The sequence below is a fragment of the Vidua macroura genome, chromosome 9 (genome assembly GCF_024509145.1).
Source record: "Vidua macroura isolate BioBank_ID:100142 chromosome 9, ASM2450914v1, whole genome shotgun sequence".
Lineage (NCBI taxonomy): Eukaryota > Metazoa > Chordata > Aves > Passeriformes > Viduidae > Vidua > Vidua macroura.
In genome coordinates this window covers 16,304,779-16,319,768 of record NC_071579.1, presented here as the reverse complement: position 1 = coordinate 16,319,768, position 14,990 = coordinate 16,304,779, and the positions used below count along the sequence as shown (strand labels likewise).

Below are 14,990 nucleotides of genomic sequence, written 5' to 3'. Positions count from 1 at the left end.
CTATTAACTTTAAAATGGACTGACTAGGACTGAATTTTAAAAACAGGTTGGAATAATCTTATTCTCTTACAAGAGATTTTCTAATTTTAGCATAGCACTTAGCATTGATTTTAAGCTTAGACAATGAATGCTTGCATCTGAAAGCAGTCTATAACATGAAGAGGTTTTATATCCAATCTAAATTTCTGATTGCCCATTTCTTGTTCTTCCTGCAGTACACATTTTGGAACAGTGTATTCAGTCCATGTTCCCATCTGAGGAAACACGGGCTTGCAAATAATCAGTGGAGCCAATGGGTGTCACTGTTGAACAACAAAGACTGGCATAGAGAATGTTCAGCAAATTTACTCAGCTTTCATTCTCTAAGACACTACTTCTCATAGTCTCCTGGGTTTCAACAAAAGAAACTAGCTGGAGTTATATGTGTCATATGAAATATATGATCAGTGAGAGAAGAGCTTTAGAGCAGCCTCATCAGATCTGAGGTATTCTAGTAGGTAAAACTAGATTCATCATTAAAAGTTTAAGTTTACCAGTGCTTTTGAGGTATTGTTTTGGTGTCTTTAAGAAAAGTGTTTCTAAAATCTCCCTTTATTCTTCACATGAAAAGTGTATTGTTCTTTTATGCCTGACATAGGTAATTATTTATTCTGGGTGGTGGTGGGGAGGCAGTATTTTCAACAAATAAACAAACAAACTTCCAGACAGTTCTTGGCTAGCTACACCTCTTTGCACAACCACATACATGTACACACACTGATACACACTGACATGCTAGAATATTTGAAATTCCTTTGACAGAAAAGACTGCACCCTCCACTTAAAACTCCGAAGAAGAATTATATGGCGCTAGTAATTTAAATCACTCTGTTATCACCTTTAGTTTCCAAATTCAGTTTATTGATATGAGTGGCACAGCTTTCCTACAGGGTCTTTTACATACAGAAAGGTGTTAGTACACTGACTTGCATTTAGTGCTTGTTTAAAAGGTTTTCTTTCAGTCATAGGATATGTGAGATTTTTAACATTTGGTATTGGATAAGAGGAATAGGACTGTCATGCTGCCTCATAACTGAAGGAGATTAATTGCAAGTACGGCTTTGGAAGGAAACTCATCAGAATTTGTTTAGTAATACTTTTAGTTTCTGGAAACCTTTGAAAACAGGTTTTTTAAAAAGTTATATTTTTAAAAAAATATAACTTGATAGCCTAATTTTTAATAAAGTAAAATTTAAAATAAGCAAAAAATCGTGACTATTCATATTTTTTACATTGATTGGTACATTTTCCTGTAAACAGCCCAGAATTGTCTTTACTATAGGAACCTTATGATCTATGAGGATCTTGGCATGTTGACTTGTTTGAAGAAGAGACCAAAGGGTGATCTGAAAGCAGTGTAAAACTAGCTGAAAAAACTTAGAAATATTACAAAGCCAAACTATTCTTGGTTGATGGCCACAGATAATCACATGAATGGTTCAGGTTGGACATTTGGAAAAATATTGTACTAAGGTTATGGTGGAATGAAACAGGATACTCAGCAATATTTTGAAATCTCCATGTTTGGAGGTTTTCAAGATTTCAACTTCATGAATTTTTGGCTGACCTAACCTAGTGCTGGTGACAGTTGCATTTCAGGCAGGAGATCAGACTAGAGCCTTCCAGAGGTCCTTTCTGACAAACCTTTGTGTGACTTTGTGGCTCTGTTAAATTGTTCACTGTAACAGCCTTGTGCTGCAGGCACACGAGTCACGCTCCCTGAACACATGCACAAACCTGCTCTTGCTAGCTTTGCTTTGAACAGAGGTGTTGGACTAGATGATCCTCAGATGTCCCTTCCAAACTCAATTCTTTTAGTATTTATGTGTATTTCAAGAGAATAAATTTAGCAGGAAAGTGTTCATTCTGTCTTCTTTTTCCAGACCACCAGACATAGAGCTGCTGAAGGAGGGACGGAGGTACACTGAACAATTTCTTTTTGTTGTTAGATGCACTTATAGCTAGAAATTTTAGCATCATAGCAGACGCAAAGGGAATCTTTGATTTGTTGTGTTATAAAAAAGACCTTACCAGAACCTATGCAAAGGTTTTTTCCTTTGTGATTCTAACCCAGCAAATTTGATCTGTATGATTTACTGTACAGCTGCTCTTGGATTGTGTGTCTTAATTGAGCCTGTTGAAATCTGAAACAAATACACTGTTTGTACTTTGAATATTTTATGCCATTTATTCTTTATAAAGAAAATTGTGCCAATTATATGTGATGAAAGCTTCTGTACTTCTTAATTTAAAAGGTCTATATGAGCCAAAATGAAATCACGCTACTCTGTCATCTTGCTGTACCTCGCTGTGCCTTGTGCAACTTTCTGTTTGTTTTCTTTCCAACGTGTTGCCATTAGGTGGCAAACTTATATATGCTGAAACAGCTCAGCTGTCCCCCTGATTTAAGAGTACTGTATTCCTATATATGCTAACATGCCTGTCTTAATTTTAAAATGGCACTATTCATGATGCTAAGTCTGACATTGTTCTGCGGTCTTTAATAATATCTTGTTTATACCATTCTTTTCTAACTAACAATCATCAGCTGAGAACTCACTTCTCTAAATAGTCTCTATACTTGTCATTTTGATTATAGAATAGTACAACTCTTAGAGTTCAAGAAGACTTTTAGAAGAATACTTAATGATTCTTAAAGTAAAAAATTACACTTCTGCTATAAGGGGGAAAGTGCTTTGTTTATCTTTCTTACATGAGAATGAAAAGCTATTGCAGATAAAAGCCATTTCTTATTTCACTGATGACTTGTGTTTTTTATTGTAGTGGACGGTCTGGAGAAGAGGTGAAACTCCGTGATGAAGTAATTAAAGCATCTGACATTGAAAATCCTAGGATATCTTCAGATCCATGTGAATCTGGTTCTCATGACACAGCCAGTGACAGCAGTACTGATACTGAACAAGGATTTATTTCTTCTGTCCTACCAGGAAGTCAGTCAACTTCAGCCAGTTTTACACAGCAATTGCACAGAAAAAGCATCCTCAAAAAGAAGCATGCTCAGGAAGTCCATACCAGCCCTAAAACTGAAGATGCAGATGTAGTAGAAGCCACTGAACAGCTATCTCATTGTAAATTAGACACTCAGGAAGAAAGACATGCTTTCTCTGTTCATAATGAAGTAACTGCACCACCTTCAGACAATACTGCTTCTGGGACATCAAGTGCTTCAGAAATCTTTGAAAATACATGTGGATCACAGATAGTTTTTCTAGGTGTGAGCAAAAGAGGAGCAGAACATCTTAAAAGAACACTAGCTAAGTCAACAGAACATAAAAACCCTGAACTGAGGCATCCAGTTAATTCCAAAGGCAGTTTACTAGAAGTGCTTAGGCAAACACTTATGGAATGGAGAACTGAGGAAACTTTAAAATTTCTCTATGGCCCAAACTATACTTCTTTGTGCTCATCAGAGTGCATAGCATCTGTCAACCAGGAGACTGAAGAACTTGATGAGGATGACTTAGATACACCTGATGATCTCAACACTGTTGGTGTAGGGGAGTCTGAAAACAGTTTGAACTACTCTTTACCTTTCACAAGCTCAGGTGGAATAGTTAAGCCTGTGCCTAGTTATGAAAGGTTAAAAGAAGAAACAGAGTTCCTAGAACTCCGAGTAAAAGAGTTCTATAAAGGAAGGTGCATCTTGGCTGAAGAGGCAGCGACACAAGCACAAGCAGGGGAACATCCAAGCAAAGACAAAGTAAGTGTCTGGTGTAACAGTGTGGAGGTTGTATGAAGCCTGAATAGACCTTCAAAGAATTAGTACTTTGTTTCTATCATAAGTGGATAAATATCTCAAATGGAGAAAAAGAAAATTCCGTTAGCTGCATACTATATGTTGCATCAGATTATGCAAGTGTCTGCCCATTAAAAAGTAGTTTGGGGTTGGTTTTTTTCATAGATAAGAGTTATTTAATGTTTAAATATTTATTGATTATTTGTGACTTTCTTGATGTACTGACCTCAGTTAAACACTAGGTTATAGCTGTTAAAGTTTCTTGTCTAATACAGGATGATCAACAGGAAGATCTCACCTTCCCACTTGTTGATTCAAATGCACAAATGCAGATTAGGAAGCGAATCGTCCTTGAAAAACTGAGAAAAGTGTAAGTACCCTTTACTTCGGTGAATGTCAGTCTGAAGTTGGTGCTCCTTTATCATTGTTTTAAGTAACAAACACATCCAAGGATGGGTCTGGCTCTTTCTAGGTGGCCCTAGTCATAACTTAAGCCCATTATTGCCCTAAAGGACTTACTTATTTCTGCAACAGTCAGCTGTAGTGCAGTTGCAGGTGCCAGTTTGCAAAGTTTGTAGGTGCTAACTGCTTAAGTTTAGACTGAAAAACTTGAAATTGAGAGGAGTTCAAATATTTGTCTTGTACATTAAGAAAAACTTGAAATTGAGAGGAGTTCAGATATTTGTCTTGTACATTAAGCATATTGTTACTTGTAAGCAAATCATTGTAATTGTTTAAGCATAGGTCTTACAAAGAGAGAGTTTCTAATGCATGTTTGGATGGCTGGTATCAGTATGCCCCTAGCTATAACCACTAAAGGCCCTCAGAATTGGATCTTAAAACTTTCCAAACATCAGACCTTCTTCACACACATAAAAGGGCTTTGGAGTCACACAAAAGAGATTAAGGCATTTCTGATGTAGCTGTTAGAATTACTAAATTGTCAAAGTTGAGAGGACCTTGAAAATATTCTCATTGTCAAGGCAGTGCAGATAAATGAGTATTTGAAGGTCATGATTCTGTTGTTTTTGGTAGGGATATTTACTTTTCTGTCATTGTAGTTTGTGTTACCTAGCCAAACTAGGTTTTGCAGTCTCGGGGTTCTCTGGTCAAGATGACCCCCAGATCGTAAAAAGTCTTTTCCTCCCAGCCCCGGAGCCAAAGAAGAAGTCTAGATGCGTCGGTTTTGCTGCTCAAGGTTGTTTATTTTCTCTTATTTATCACGTTCTTTCCCTGACCTGCTAAGCTCTGTCTAGCAAGTTGGTCGTCACATTCTACTCTAAACCAATAAAAAGTGTCACCATCACAGTGAAAGATGAAGGACAAGAAGAAGGAGAAGAAGGACAAGACGCACCCAAATTCCTCCATCTTGCCTCCTGAACCCCATTCTAAAAACCCCAAAATTCTACTTTTTCATCCTGTGTTACATTAACTCAGACTCTTGTGACCTGTAAATCTTCACACAAAGTTGACAGTTTTTTCCAGAGACTAAAATCGAAGCCAGAGGTGTTTTTGACTTCGTGCCAAGGTCTCCAAGCCCCCTGCCAGGGTCTCGAGACAGCCAGGGCAGCCAGAGGGATGTCCTGAGTTCCCACATTCCAGAAGCCTTTTTTTTAACTTAAAAACCTTACAACCAACCGCCTCATCCCTGCCAAAATAAAAAGAAAATCCTTTCTGTTTTTCTCTACCTGCATCATGTGGATAGGCCACAAACATGGAATTACACCATCCCCCAAGTGTCTTGTCTGTAAATGTCGATTTACAGTTTTAAACTTCCTGAGCTGATGCAGTTGTTCTGTCACAATCAAGAGATCATTTTTATTGTGATAAAGCAAGGAATATGCCCAGCATCATAAGAATCCTTGTGTTCAGTTTTTGTAAAACATGCAGTCTTCCAGAATACTGATGTAGTATGGGTTAAGTGCATATAAAAGCAAATCACTGGATATTCAAATGCAAGAGAATTGTAACTATTTATCGAGTAAATAGAGGCAAAAGTTTAATCCTAAATGTGAAAAACAAAGGATATTATTTCCATCATTTGGGAATCCTGATAGCTAGTTAAAGAGTATATGCAGTTTGTGTGGTCTATCCTTTTTATGCACAGATAAGTAAGGAGGAAACCTGTCTTATTCTCTCTTTTGAAGTTATCTGGTAACTAGATTTCAATTGTCAAGCTCACAGTGGACTGACATTTCTGTTGCATCTGTGTGAGTCTGAGGTTAGCAGGTATATTATGTGTGAATACCTCATTTAGACTTGCAGTTTCCTTTTGTATTGTTATTTTTGAGCCAGGTAAATATAAATCTTCAAAAAATGTGTAAGGCCTGTAGTTCTTATCCTCATAATTGTAAGAGTACTTTTTCAGAACTGAAAGGTGAAAATAGTAAGTATATGTTTGTAGAACTATGTTTAGATCTTCGCATTCACACAGAACTAGAGCTTCTTATTTTTAAAAACAAGCTGTTGTGAAGATGTTGGCCCAAACAGCACACAGAGAGAGCTGAAATGAAAACTACAGGACAGGACTGATCTGCTGCACAGAAGTCAATCTTTTTTCCTTTTTACTAACCTTGATACGCTTTGGTGGAAGTCCTGCTTCAGAAGAAATGAGAAAGAGAGGAAAATGTATATTGACTGGTGTCTTTTGCCTTCTAGATTATCTGCAGTTTTGGGCCCTCTTCAGATTGCTTCAGGTGATGTTTACACAGAGCTAAAAAATCTTGTCAAAACTTTCCGGTGAGTATTAGTCTTTACTTAGAGATTTTTATAAATTGATGAATTAAACATGCTGTTGAATGAATTTGTGATTTGGGCACAGAGAGGGCCCTTTTTCAGATTTGCCCTCCTCTTGCTGTGTGTTCATGTAGGTAATGTCATGTTCCCTGTGGACTAACAAGTCAGCCCTTTCCCTGCTCCTGACAGTGGCTAGGTCACCAGGAGTATTTGTAGATTTTTAAAATCTAGGCCAGTGGTCTCTGGAGGATGCTGGTGAGTCTTTTAAAGGTTCTGCTACCTCGTCACCTCCTATTAAGTGTGAGTTTCTGAGATCTGTCCCTTTCTTTTGCTCTATCTCCCTGCAGCTGTGCTAAATGGTTTTAATCTGATTAATAATTTTTACCACTAACTTTTAGAGTCAGTCAGTTGGATCTGTCTTGTTCCTGATTTCAAAGGGAAGTAGATCTAGTGAGCACTTTCATCACCACAGATGAAGTTTCTGCTTCAGTCAGTAGGACTAAAGACAGTATTTGGAAACAGTGAGATAAAGAAGGAGGGAAAACAGAATGGTAACTTCTCTGAACATTTTTAGGTTTTCTTTGGGAGACAACTCTCATAACCTGGACCTAGATTGTGTCCTGCATCCTCAAGTATTGTCAGAAAAAGAGCAGTAGCAGTTGCTAACTGTGTACATTGTCACTCTTGAAACGTCCTTCCCACATCCTCAACCTGCATGAGTTTTACATGTAAATTTTCCAAAACTCATTCATGTAGCATTTGCCACAAGGAATCTGGGATTTGGTGAATAGAAACCCAGCTCTACCCAATTTCTTATGATTTGCACCATGTCTGGAAGGATGCCACCAAAACACAGATGTCTCTGTGCAAGATTTCTTACTGTGGAAGATTCTCTCTTCCTTTCTGGTAACGCTGTGCATGATCTCTTTTAAATAAAAATATTTATACTATTTGAATTTGTTTCTGTGACTGCAGTCTTTTAAGTTCTGACTCACCTTTTATTTTAACAACACCACTGAAACCAATGAAAATATTTTTGCATATAGTGTATAGATACCTATTGTTTGAGTAAGATCTTTGTGTCTTAAAACAGTTTCATTGCTCTGCAGTCTAAATGCTTAATAGTCACTTTAGCTTATGGATTGATAAAACTGGAGAAACTACATTTGGTGTCTTTCAAACTACTTTTTTATGATTGATTATCTAAGAAGGCCTGGAAGTTCTCAAAAACAGAGCTTCTATTTTAAATTATTTTTGCTATTCAGAGACAATGGGGCATGAATATAAAGTTTTCAGTGGTTTATAGCAAATGAGACTTGAAACCAAAATAAAACTTCTAAAACAGATACATGTATATTGTATGTATCTATACACACATGTGGGTTTATAGAATAAAACCAAATCAAATTTACTTGGACTTTAACCCAATACCTGGTTCATGCAGCAGTAATTCATCATAATTAAAAGGGCTCCCCTAATCTGTTTTGATCTCTTAGATAACACTTTGTGAGTTTATTTTTGTGTTGTTTTTGTTAGGAATTAAGTTGAAGGTAATGGTAGCAACTTCTTGGGGTTCTCTTACTGTGAAGATCTGCTTAGAAATTCAGAATTCTGGGTGGGGGGTGGTTAAAGATATTTGTGGGCACTATACAATAAAATTAAAAGCCTTAATATAATGTATATCTTAAAATAATGAGTTTTATTGTCACTGATAGCAAAATAATACAAAAATACAGGAAATGGGGAAGAATAAAAACCCTTTGGGCTCTTTTTCTGTCTTGCATTACTGGTGTGGTAGGGTCTGTTGGTACACGAGCTAGTTTATGGATATTAAGATGAAGGCATAGATTTGAATCTCCAGTTGGTATGTAGGTTTAAGTTTATTTAATATTAGTAGTCTCTTAAGTTTTGGATTGACTGCTTTGGCAGGAAGACTTGGGATAAATTTTAAACGGTATTTGTATTTACAGGATATAGAAATTCAATTGTTACTTTCTTTGTTAATGTGGTTCAAATGCTTAATGACAATGGAGGAGCATTGATAAATGCTCATGCTCTTTCCTGCTTTTTGTACTGAAGATATTTCAGACTGAAGAGCTTGCCAGAAAGGGTAATAGATAAAACACATGGCTGTAGTAGAGCTTAGCTGAAGAAGGGTAAAAGAGCATGTGGTGAACTAAGCAACAACGATTTTCAGCTCCATTGGTTTTTAAAGGAACACTTGCAGTTCAGCCTCCTTTGGGCAGCATTTATTCAATCACCACTGCTAAGAAACACACTAGAGAGATCTCAAGAGACATTTTAGAATGGTTAGAGCTCTTCCCAAACAAAGTCCCTCAGTGCCTGTAAGCTTTTGTTACGAAAACTGAGATCTCAAATAATTCTCCAGAGTGTGTAAAGGCACTTTGTTAAAAGATCAAGAGAAAATTAGCTTCTTATATATAAATTGAGGATAAATTAAATTTGAATGTGTGGTTGGGTTTTTTGAAGGCATAATACTTCATTTTGAAAATAAGATTCCATCTGTATTTTATGGTTGTATTTTAATTCCCATTATGGAGCTTATCATTGACATTGAACTCTACCAATGAATCAGGTGTGAGATGTGTTCAAGACTTCTTGTTACAACTTGATTTTCTCATGTGTCCAAGGCAGTCTTTTAGATTTTAAGTATGTATCATGAATATATGTTGTCTGGTATATACACTTATTTATACCTATTTTACCTATTACCCTTGTTAAGTGGAATTTTAAGTTCTGGGTTTCAAGTCAATCAGTAGTACTTGGTCATAGACAAAGTTCTGTGTGGAAATAGGGGAGTATCAGGATGTTAATGATGTCTTCTCAATTAATTAGTTAAATGGTAACTTATTTTTGCTGGTTGTCATCAAACTAGATGATACTACAGTATGTAAATATGTTGCTGTTTTCCAGGAGGTAGAAAAGCTATCTTTTATGGTTAAATTGGTCTAGTTGAAACCTAAAAAAAACCAATATATGTTTCAGTATTTGCCTGTGCTGCCCTGGGTTAGTTAAACTTCACTCATCTTAGTGCAAGTTTTGGAAAAAATACTGGTAGCTGAGAGCCCCTAAAGTCACAACTTTGCATCCTAATGCCATGAAGTCAGTTTGCAGATTTACAGAATGGACAGATCCTTGAACTGCAGTTACATGTGCCCATACTTGGGAATCTGGATGTAGGAAGGAGAGGCTGCTGCATTTGCAAAGATGCTGGGTTTATTATTTTTATTTACTCTGGATTCCTACAATTTCCCCATTGGAGTTCCCTTGCTTTGCAGGCTGGCCACTAGTCAGTTATCAGGAGGTCATTTGAGATGGAATTTTTATGCATCTTCCTCTTTAGTCCCTTATCCTGGAAGCTTCTGCCACTTGGATCCACGTGCTCAGTCGGGCTCCCTCACAGTGTGAAAACCACGTGGGTCCTGCTGGGTGGCTGCAGCGTGTCTTGCTGGAGGGAACCACAAGACCCACAAACCAGCAACTAAGCAACCCACACAGCTATCTGGGATCATCCACCTTTCCTAGGTTGCATATCCTGCCCTGCACAGGCCAAGTGGGCACATTCCATTTTGGGAAGTTGCATATTGTTTTCTTTCTCTAGATTGGTGAGGGAGAATTTGGCCAAATTCTTTAACAGAAAAGATTTCACTGCAAAACTAAAATCACAAAGTTTTGTACGGTTTTAACATTTCCACATTATATTTTTAGGACAGACACCTAGTGACCTCTTTCATGGATTGTTCTGAAGTAACAGTTTTGGCTAGAGGCAAGACAAAGAATTAATGAACCATTTTTACAGAGGCCCTGCAGTTCCCTGTTTTCAGAAAGCTTTGCTCTTCAGAGGCCTTGGTGTTGACACAGAGCTTGTTTGAAAGTGACTGCCCTTCCACTGCTCCTTATTATTTAAGGCTTCACACCTGTAGGTTGCTTGCTTTACTCTGATCTCTCTGAACTGGCTTTTTCCCAGCTGCACAAGTGTTTTAGGACAGGTGTTGTACTGAGAGGTTACTCAGCTGCAGAAGCCTGACTGTTCATTCAGTGCAGTGACTGTAGTACATCAGCAGATCCATACTGCTGTGTCCTGCTGCTTATCTGTGTCTTTTGACTGCCTCCTTCAGAAATAGCATATTGATGGCAATGACTAGTGTTCAGACCTTGCCAATCAATACCAACATTGAATAGGAGTTAATTGACACAAATAACTGCATCTCTCAGTTTATGTACAAGAATGACACCTTCCTGTGCTATAATCAATAATAACTCCTTGTAAAGCATTGAAATAAAGCTGCTTTCTCTGTTAGACAGAGTTTCCCCAGGTGGCTTGGAGCTGTCTCTTTCATTATGTCTCGTCATAACAGATTAACTGGAATGTTACATATGAATTGCCTGTCAGGATGATTCCATCAGGCATTTCTTGGTAGTGTTTATCACTGTCATCAGTGTTGAGTCAAGATGTTCAGCCTTTGTTTTATCTCTTATTCCATAGCCAGAAAAATGTAACAGTTTACTGGGTACAAACTTTGTCACCAGCTAAATCCATTAGCTATTTCAAATAATGATTGCTAAAATGAACCTTTTAATAACAAATATAATCAGTTTTTGCCACAACTCTTGGTTCTGGTTTGATCTGACAATTCCTTTGCATGTATTGCAAAACATTGTTTTTCCTTTCATAATTGAACAAAATTCAGATTGTTGTTACACTACTTGAGTAATTATTGCTTCAGTATATTATTCTGGTTTGAAGACTTGAAGATTTGAGGAGAAAAATGGGATAATATTGCTTTGTTCATTACAAATTTATTTAATTAATTTTTAATATCTTTCTGAAATAGAGAAATGCAGACAAATACTATAAATGATCTTACTGATAACTACATTTTAATGACCATTTTGAAAATAATTTTAGGGAATTATTTACTAAAATTTGAATTTTAACAATGGCAACTACAAATAGTTCTGCTTTCTCAAATTTTAGCCTTTTTTGGTTTTTTGGGTAACTATATACTTGCCCAAAGTAATTTTTTTTAAAGTAATCTTACTGAGGAAGAAAACCCTGGCTTTGAATTTGTTGCCAAGTAGGAGCTTGCTGGAAATGAACTATCTTCATCAGTGCCTGTAGGAGTGGGTATGATGACAGGGCGGGTATCTTCATTCTGGATCTGAATTTGTACAAGGTCATGGAAGGGAAACTGAAAGCAAGAAGGAAGCAAACATAGGGAGACACTCAGTTTATCTGTTGGATGGTGCCATCTTTCTGAATGCAGTTAATTCTGCTGGCTCTTTTTAGTGCCTGCATAGCCACAGCTTCATTTTTGACTGTGACTTTTCCATGAAATTGCTTGTTTTGAATACCAAGGCTCATGCCTAAATTGAGACAGCAACTCACAGATTAATTGTTTTAACACAGATTAGTACTTGACTTAAAGCAGATCTAGTTTTTTAGGCAGTTCAGCCAAAGGAGTCAGCTGGTATCCAGTGCGGCAGCAGTTTAGTTGAACACCCATGTGGTTCGTTATTCACACTTCATTGATATTGATATTGCTCTTATATTTGCTCTGGCTCCCATTGCATAAGTTAGAATTCTGGATTTCCATTTTAAAAACAAGAATCATCAGAGAATTGTCACTGCCACCTATAAAATTCAGTCTGTGTCTACATCAGGTTTTACAGCAAATCTGGATCTGAAGCCAACAGGAGGGAAACTAAGTGTAAGAAGGTCCATCTTTTCACAAACTCATGTGCAGTTCTGGAGAATTTCCCAGGGGTTTGAGTGAGAGCTAGGCCCTCACAGAAGCCAGGACTATTTGTGAGCAATTTAAAAGAAAGAACTTCTGTTCAGTTTTCCCATCCCACTTTCATATAAAATAAAAGAGAACATTGGAAATTCTGCAATTCCTCTTTTAGAGGATGACAGAAACTTGAGAGCTGGTGAATTGCTCAGATACAGCTGTAATTGCTTCTTTATAACTCAGTGTATTAATGGTAGACTTAAAAATCAGCTGTTAAAATCTGCTTACTTTTACTTCTAAATGTACTGACGTTTTTTAAATTATTTTTCAGGTTAACAAACAGAAATATTATTCACAAAATGCCTGAATGGACTCTCATTGCTATTGTTTTGTTATCTGTGTAAGTACCTTTAAATGTCAAATGTTCTTACGTGCAACTGTCTTATTAGTGTGTTGGAACAAGATGTAATTTTCAGGTAAAAGAAAAGAAAGACTTAATGGAACTAACTGTGGAATCAACAGAAATATTTCTTTCATGCAAATGAACAAAATTTTCTTGACAAAAACAGAATTGTCCCCCTTGCATCAAATGTTATAAATGGACAAATTTATGGTAAAAAAAAAAAAAGAAAAGCTAGGCTTTAGGGGGTTTCAAAGAGGCCTTGCAGGATGAAGTAGGATTATAATTCACCCTCTTCCATTTCCTTCTGATATACATTCTTTCCCTCTCTGACATTAGGACAAAATGACATGTATATTGTATTATTTGGATTTCGCATAACTGTTAGGCATTTCATTTCTCATTTTTACTTGTAATTTCATAAAAGTTTTCACTTTTATGATTAAACTCAAATTATTTCTATAAAGATGTGTGTGCTTCTAAATAGGTATAAGTATTCTAGCAAACTTCCTTTAGGGAAGAAATCTCTTTTTGCAGAATTCCTCTCAAGCCCAGTATTTTATTTTTATGAGGCTTAGCGTTGTTGGTTAAGTACTGCAGTGCCTACAGTCCTCCTTAGCTTTGTTTTACTTACTGTAGAATGAAATTCTTTACAGTGATTTCCCTAATGGGAAGCCTGATTGTATTACAATGTCTCTCAGTAAACTTCTACACAGAGGTATGATCTATAAAAGCTGTATTCATATGCATCAAGTGAGTTCTTTAATTAGTATTTTGCAAATTCATGTACATTTCTGAAGTTAAAGACACAAACTTTGCAGTCTGTGTTAAACAGACACAAATTTGCATCAAAAGGTGAACTAATGTTAAATGTTTAAGAAATCACTGGTGGCTTCACAGTGTCAGGCTCTGCCTTCCATTAGGGTTAAACTATCAACCAATCTTTGTATGTCTTGAACTTGAATTACGAGATTGCAAAAATCTTTATTTCCGAGTCTGTTCATGACTGCGCTGCTGCTGCTTCTTTTGGGCCTCCTGGGTCATGGAGCTTGTAGGACAGAGAGGTACTTAGAGACATTCACAGGTCAGGAAGTATTGTGGGCCAGCCTCATGGCATGCCCAGCACTGCACTTACTTTCCTTGATATTACTTCAGTCTGACACATTGTTCTGGCTCTGCTGTCCCAAGGAAGATGGTACCAGCAGGCATTAGAGCAGGCTTCAGCGAGCCTTACATCTGTGTCACCCAGCCAGATACCGCTCAAATGATTCATTAAATCAGAACACAGAAAGTAACTTTACTTGAATGCCTTGGCATAAATTTTTTATCAACTATAAGAACAAATCTTTTGTCATTTTTACTATATATTCATATGGTTGAATTGGTAATTTGTGAAACAGATCTTATGAATTTTTCAAGTAGTTTCTGTACAGCTAAGGAAATGGTGTCTCTTTTTGATCAGAAGTTAAAATATGTCACTGTCTCTGCATATGATGAGCTGTAAATTTTAACATAAGTAATGATTGTTTTACAGCTGCTTTAAAATGTTATACAAGTCCTGGTGGCAGTCAGTATAACAGAAGCAAGTCTCTTTTTACCTTTGCTTACTAAAGGTCCATTCCTAAAGGAATTAATTATATTTGATCATTAAAAAGACTTGATTTTATTTATAATATCACTGAAATCGTAAATAAAACAGCTGCTAATTTCTCTTATTGTAAGGTTCTTGCAAGCTCATGATCTTGAGATTTTTAACAACTTCTCTCAGCTGCCTCTTAGGAGAGAATGTGGAAGAATGTAGGTGGGATAGAATGAGTATTAAGATTCCTCTAATAAGATGATGCATGTTACATTATTTCCAGAAATATTAAAGTAGAACATTTAATTATTTGGAAAAGCTTGAGTATTTAGTCCTGCCAGGACTGTGCAGGGAAAGGCTACTGAGGATATGGACAACCCCTCACAGGTCCTCACTCAGGCCCTTTCTCACCTCCTGCAGTCTGCCAAGGAACCTGTCATGTATTGCTAATAATTCTCATGAAAAGAATTACACCCTTTTTAAGTCTTCTCCCTTAGTTGTACTGAGACATTATGCACATGGTAGCACATCTGCTGTTATTTAGAGCATAGAGTTGTGTGGGGTCCAAGTCAGAGGGAGTCTTTAGTAGCTTCAGCCACATTTTCATATTTATTCACAGGTCTTGACCTGGTTTCAGACATGGATATGACATATCAATCACATTTCTCTTGATTCCACGACCATTTTACTGCTAACACTAAGCAGTAAAGCTGCATAAGCAGCACC

General features: G+C 36.9%; 1 protein-coding gene across 3 annotated transcripts in view; it reads left to right on the top strand.

Annotated features, from left to right (window-relative positions):
- Window positions 1–14,990, top strand: part of RPAP2 (RNA polymerase II associated protein 2) — a 48,914-nt gene that overhangs the window by 5,333 nt on the left and 28,591 nt on the right. For all 3 annotated transcript variants that reach the window (XR_008438308.1, XR_008438307.1, XM_053984885.1), the window contains exons 7-11: window positions 1,923–1,958; window positions 2,824–3,760; window positions 4,072–4,166; window positions 6,455–6,535; window positions 12,617–12,685. Coding sequence is in view for 1 of the 3 variants with exons in the window: in XM_053984885.1 (XP_053840860.1) it covers window positions 1,923–1,958; window positions 2,824–3,760; window positions 4,072–4,166; window positions 6,455–6,535; window positions 12,617–12,685 (1,218 nt within the window). In the remaining 2 variants the exon portion in view is untranslated. The remainder of the gene's footprint in view (window positions 1–1,922; window positions 1,959–2,823; window positions 3,761–4,071; window positions 4,167–6,454; window positions 6,536–12,616; window positions 12,686–14,990) is intronic.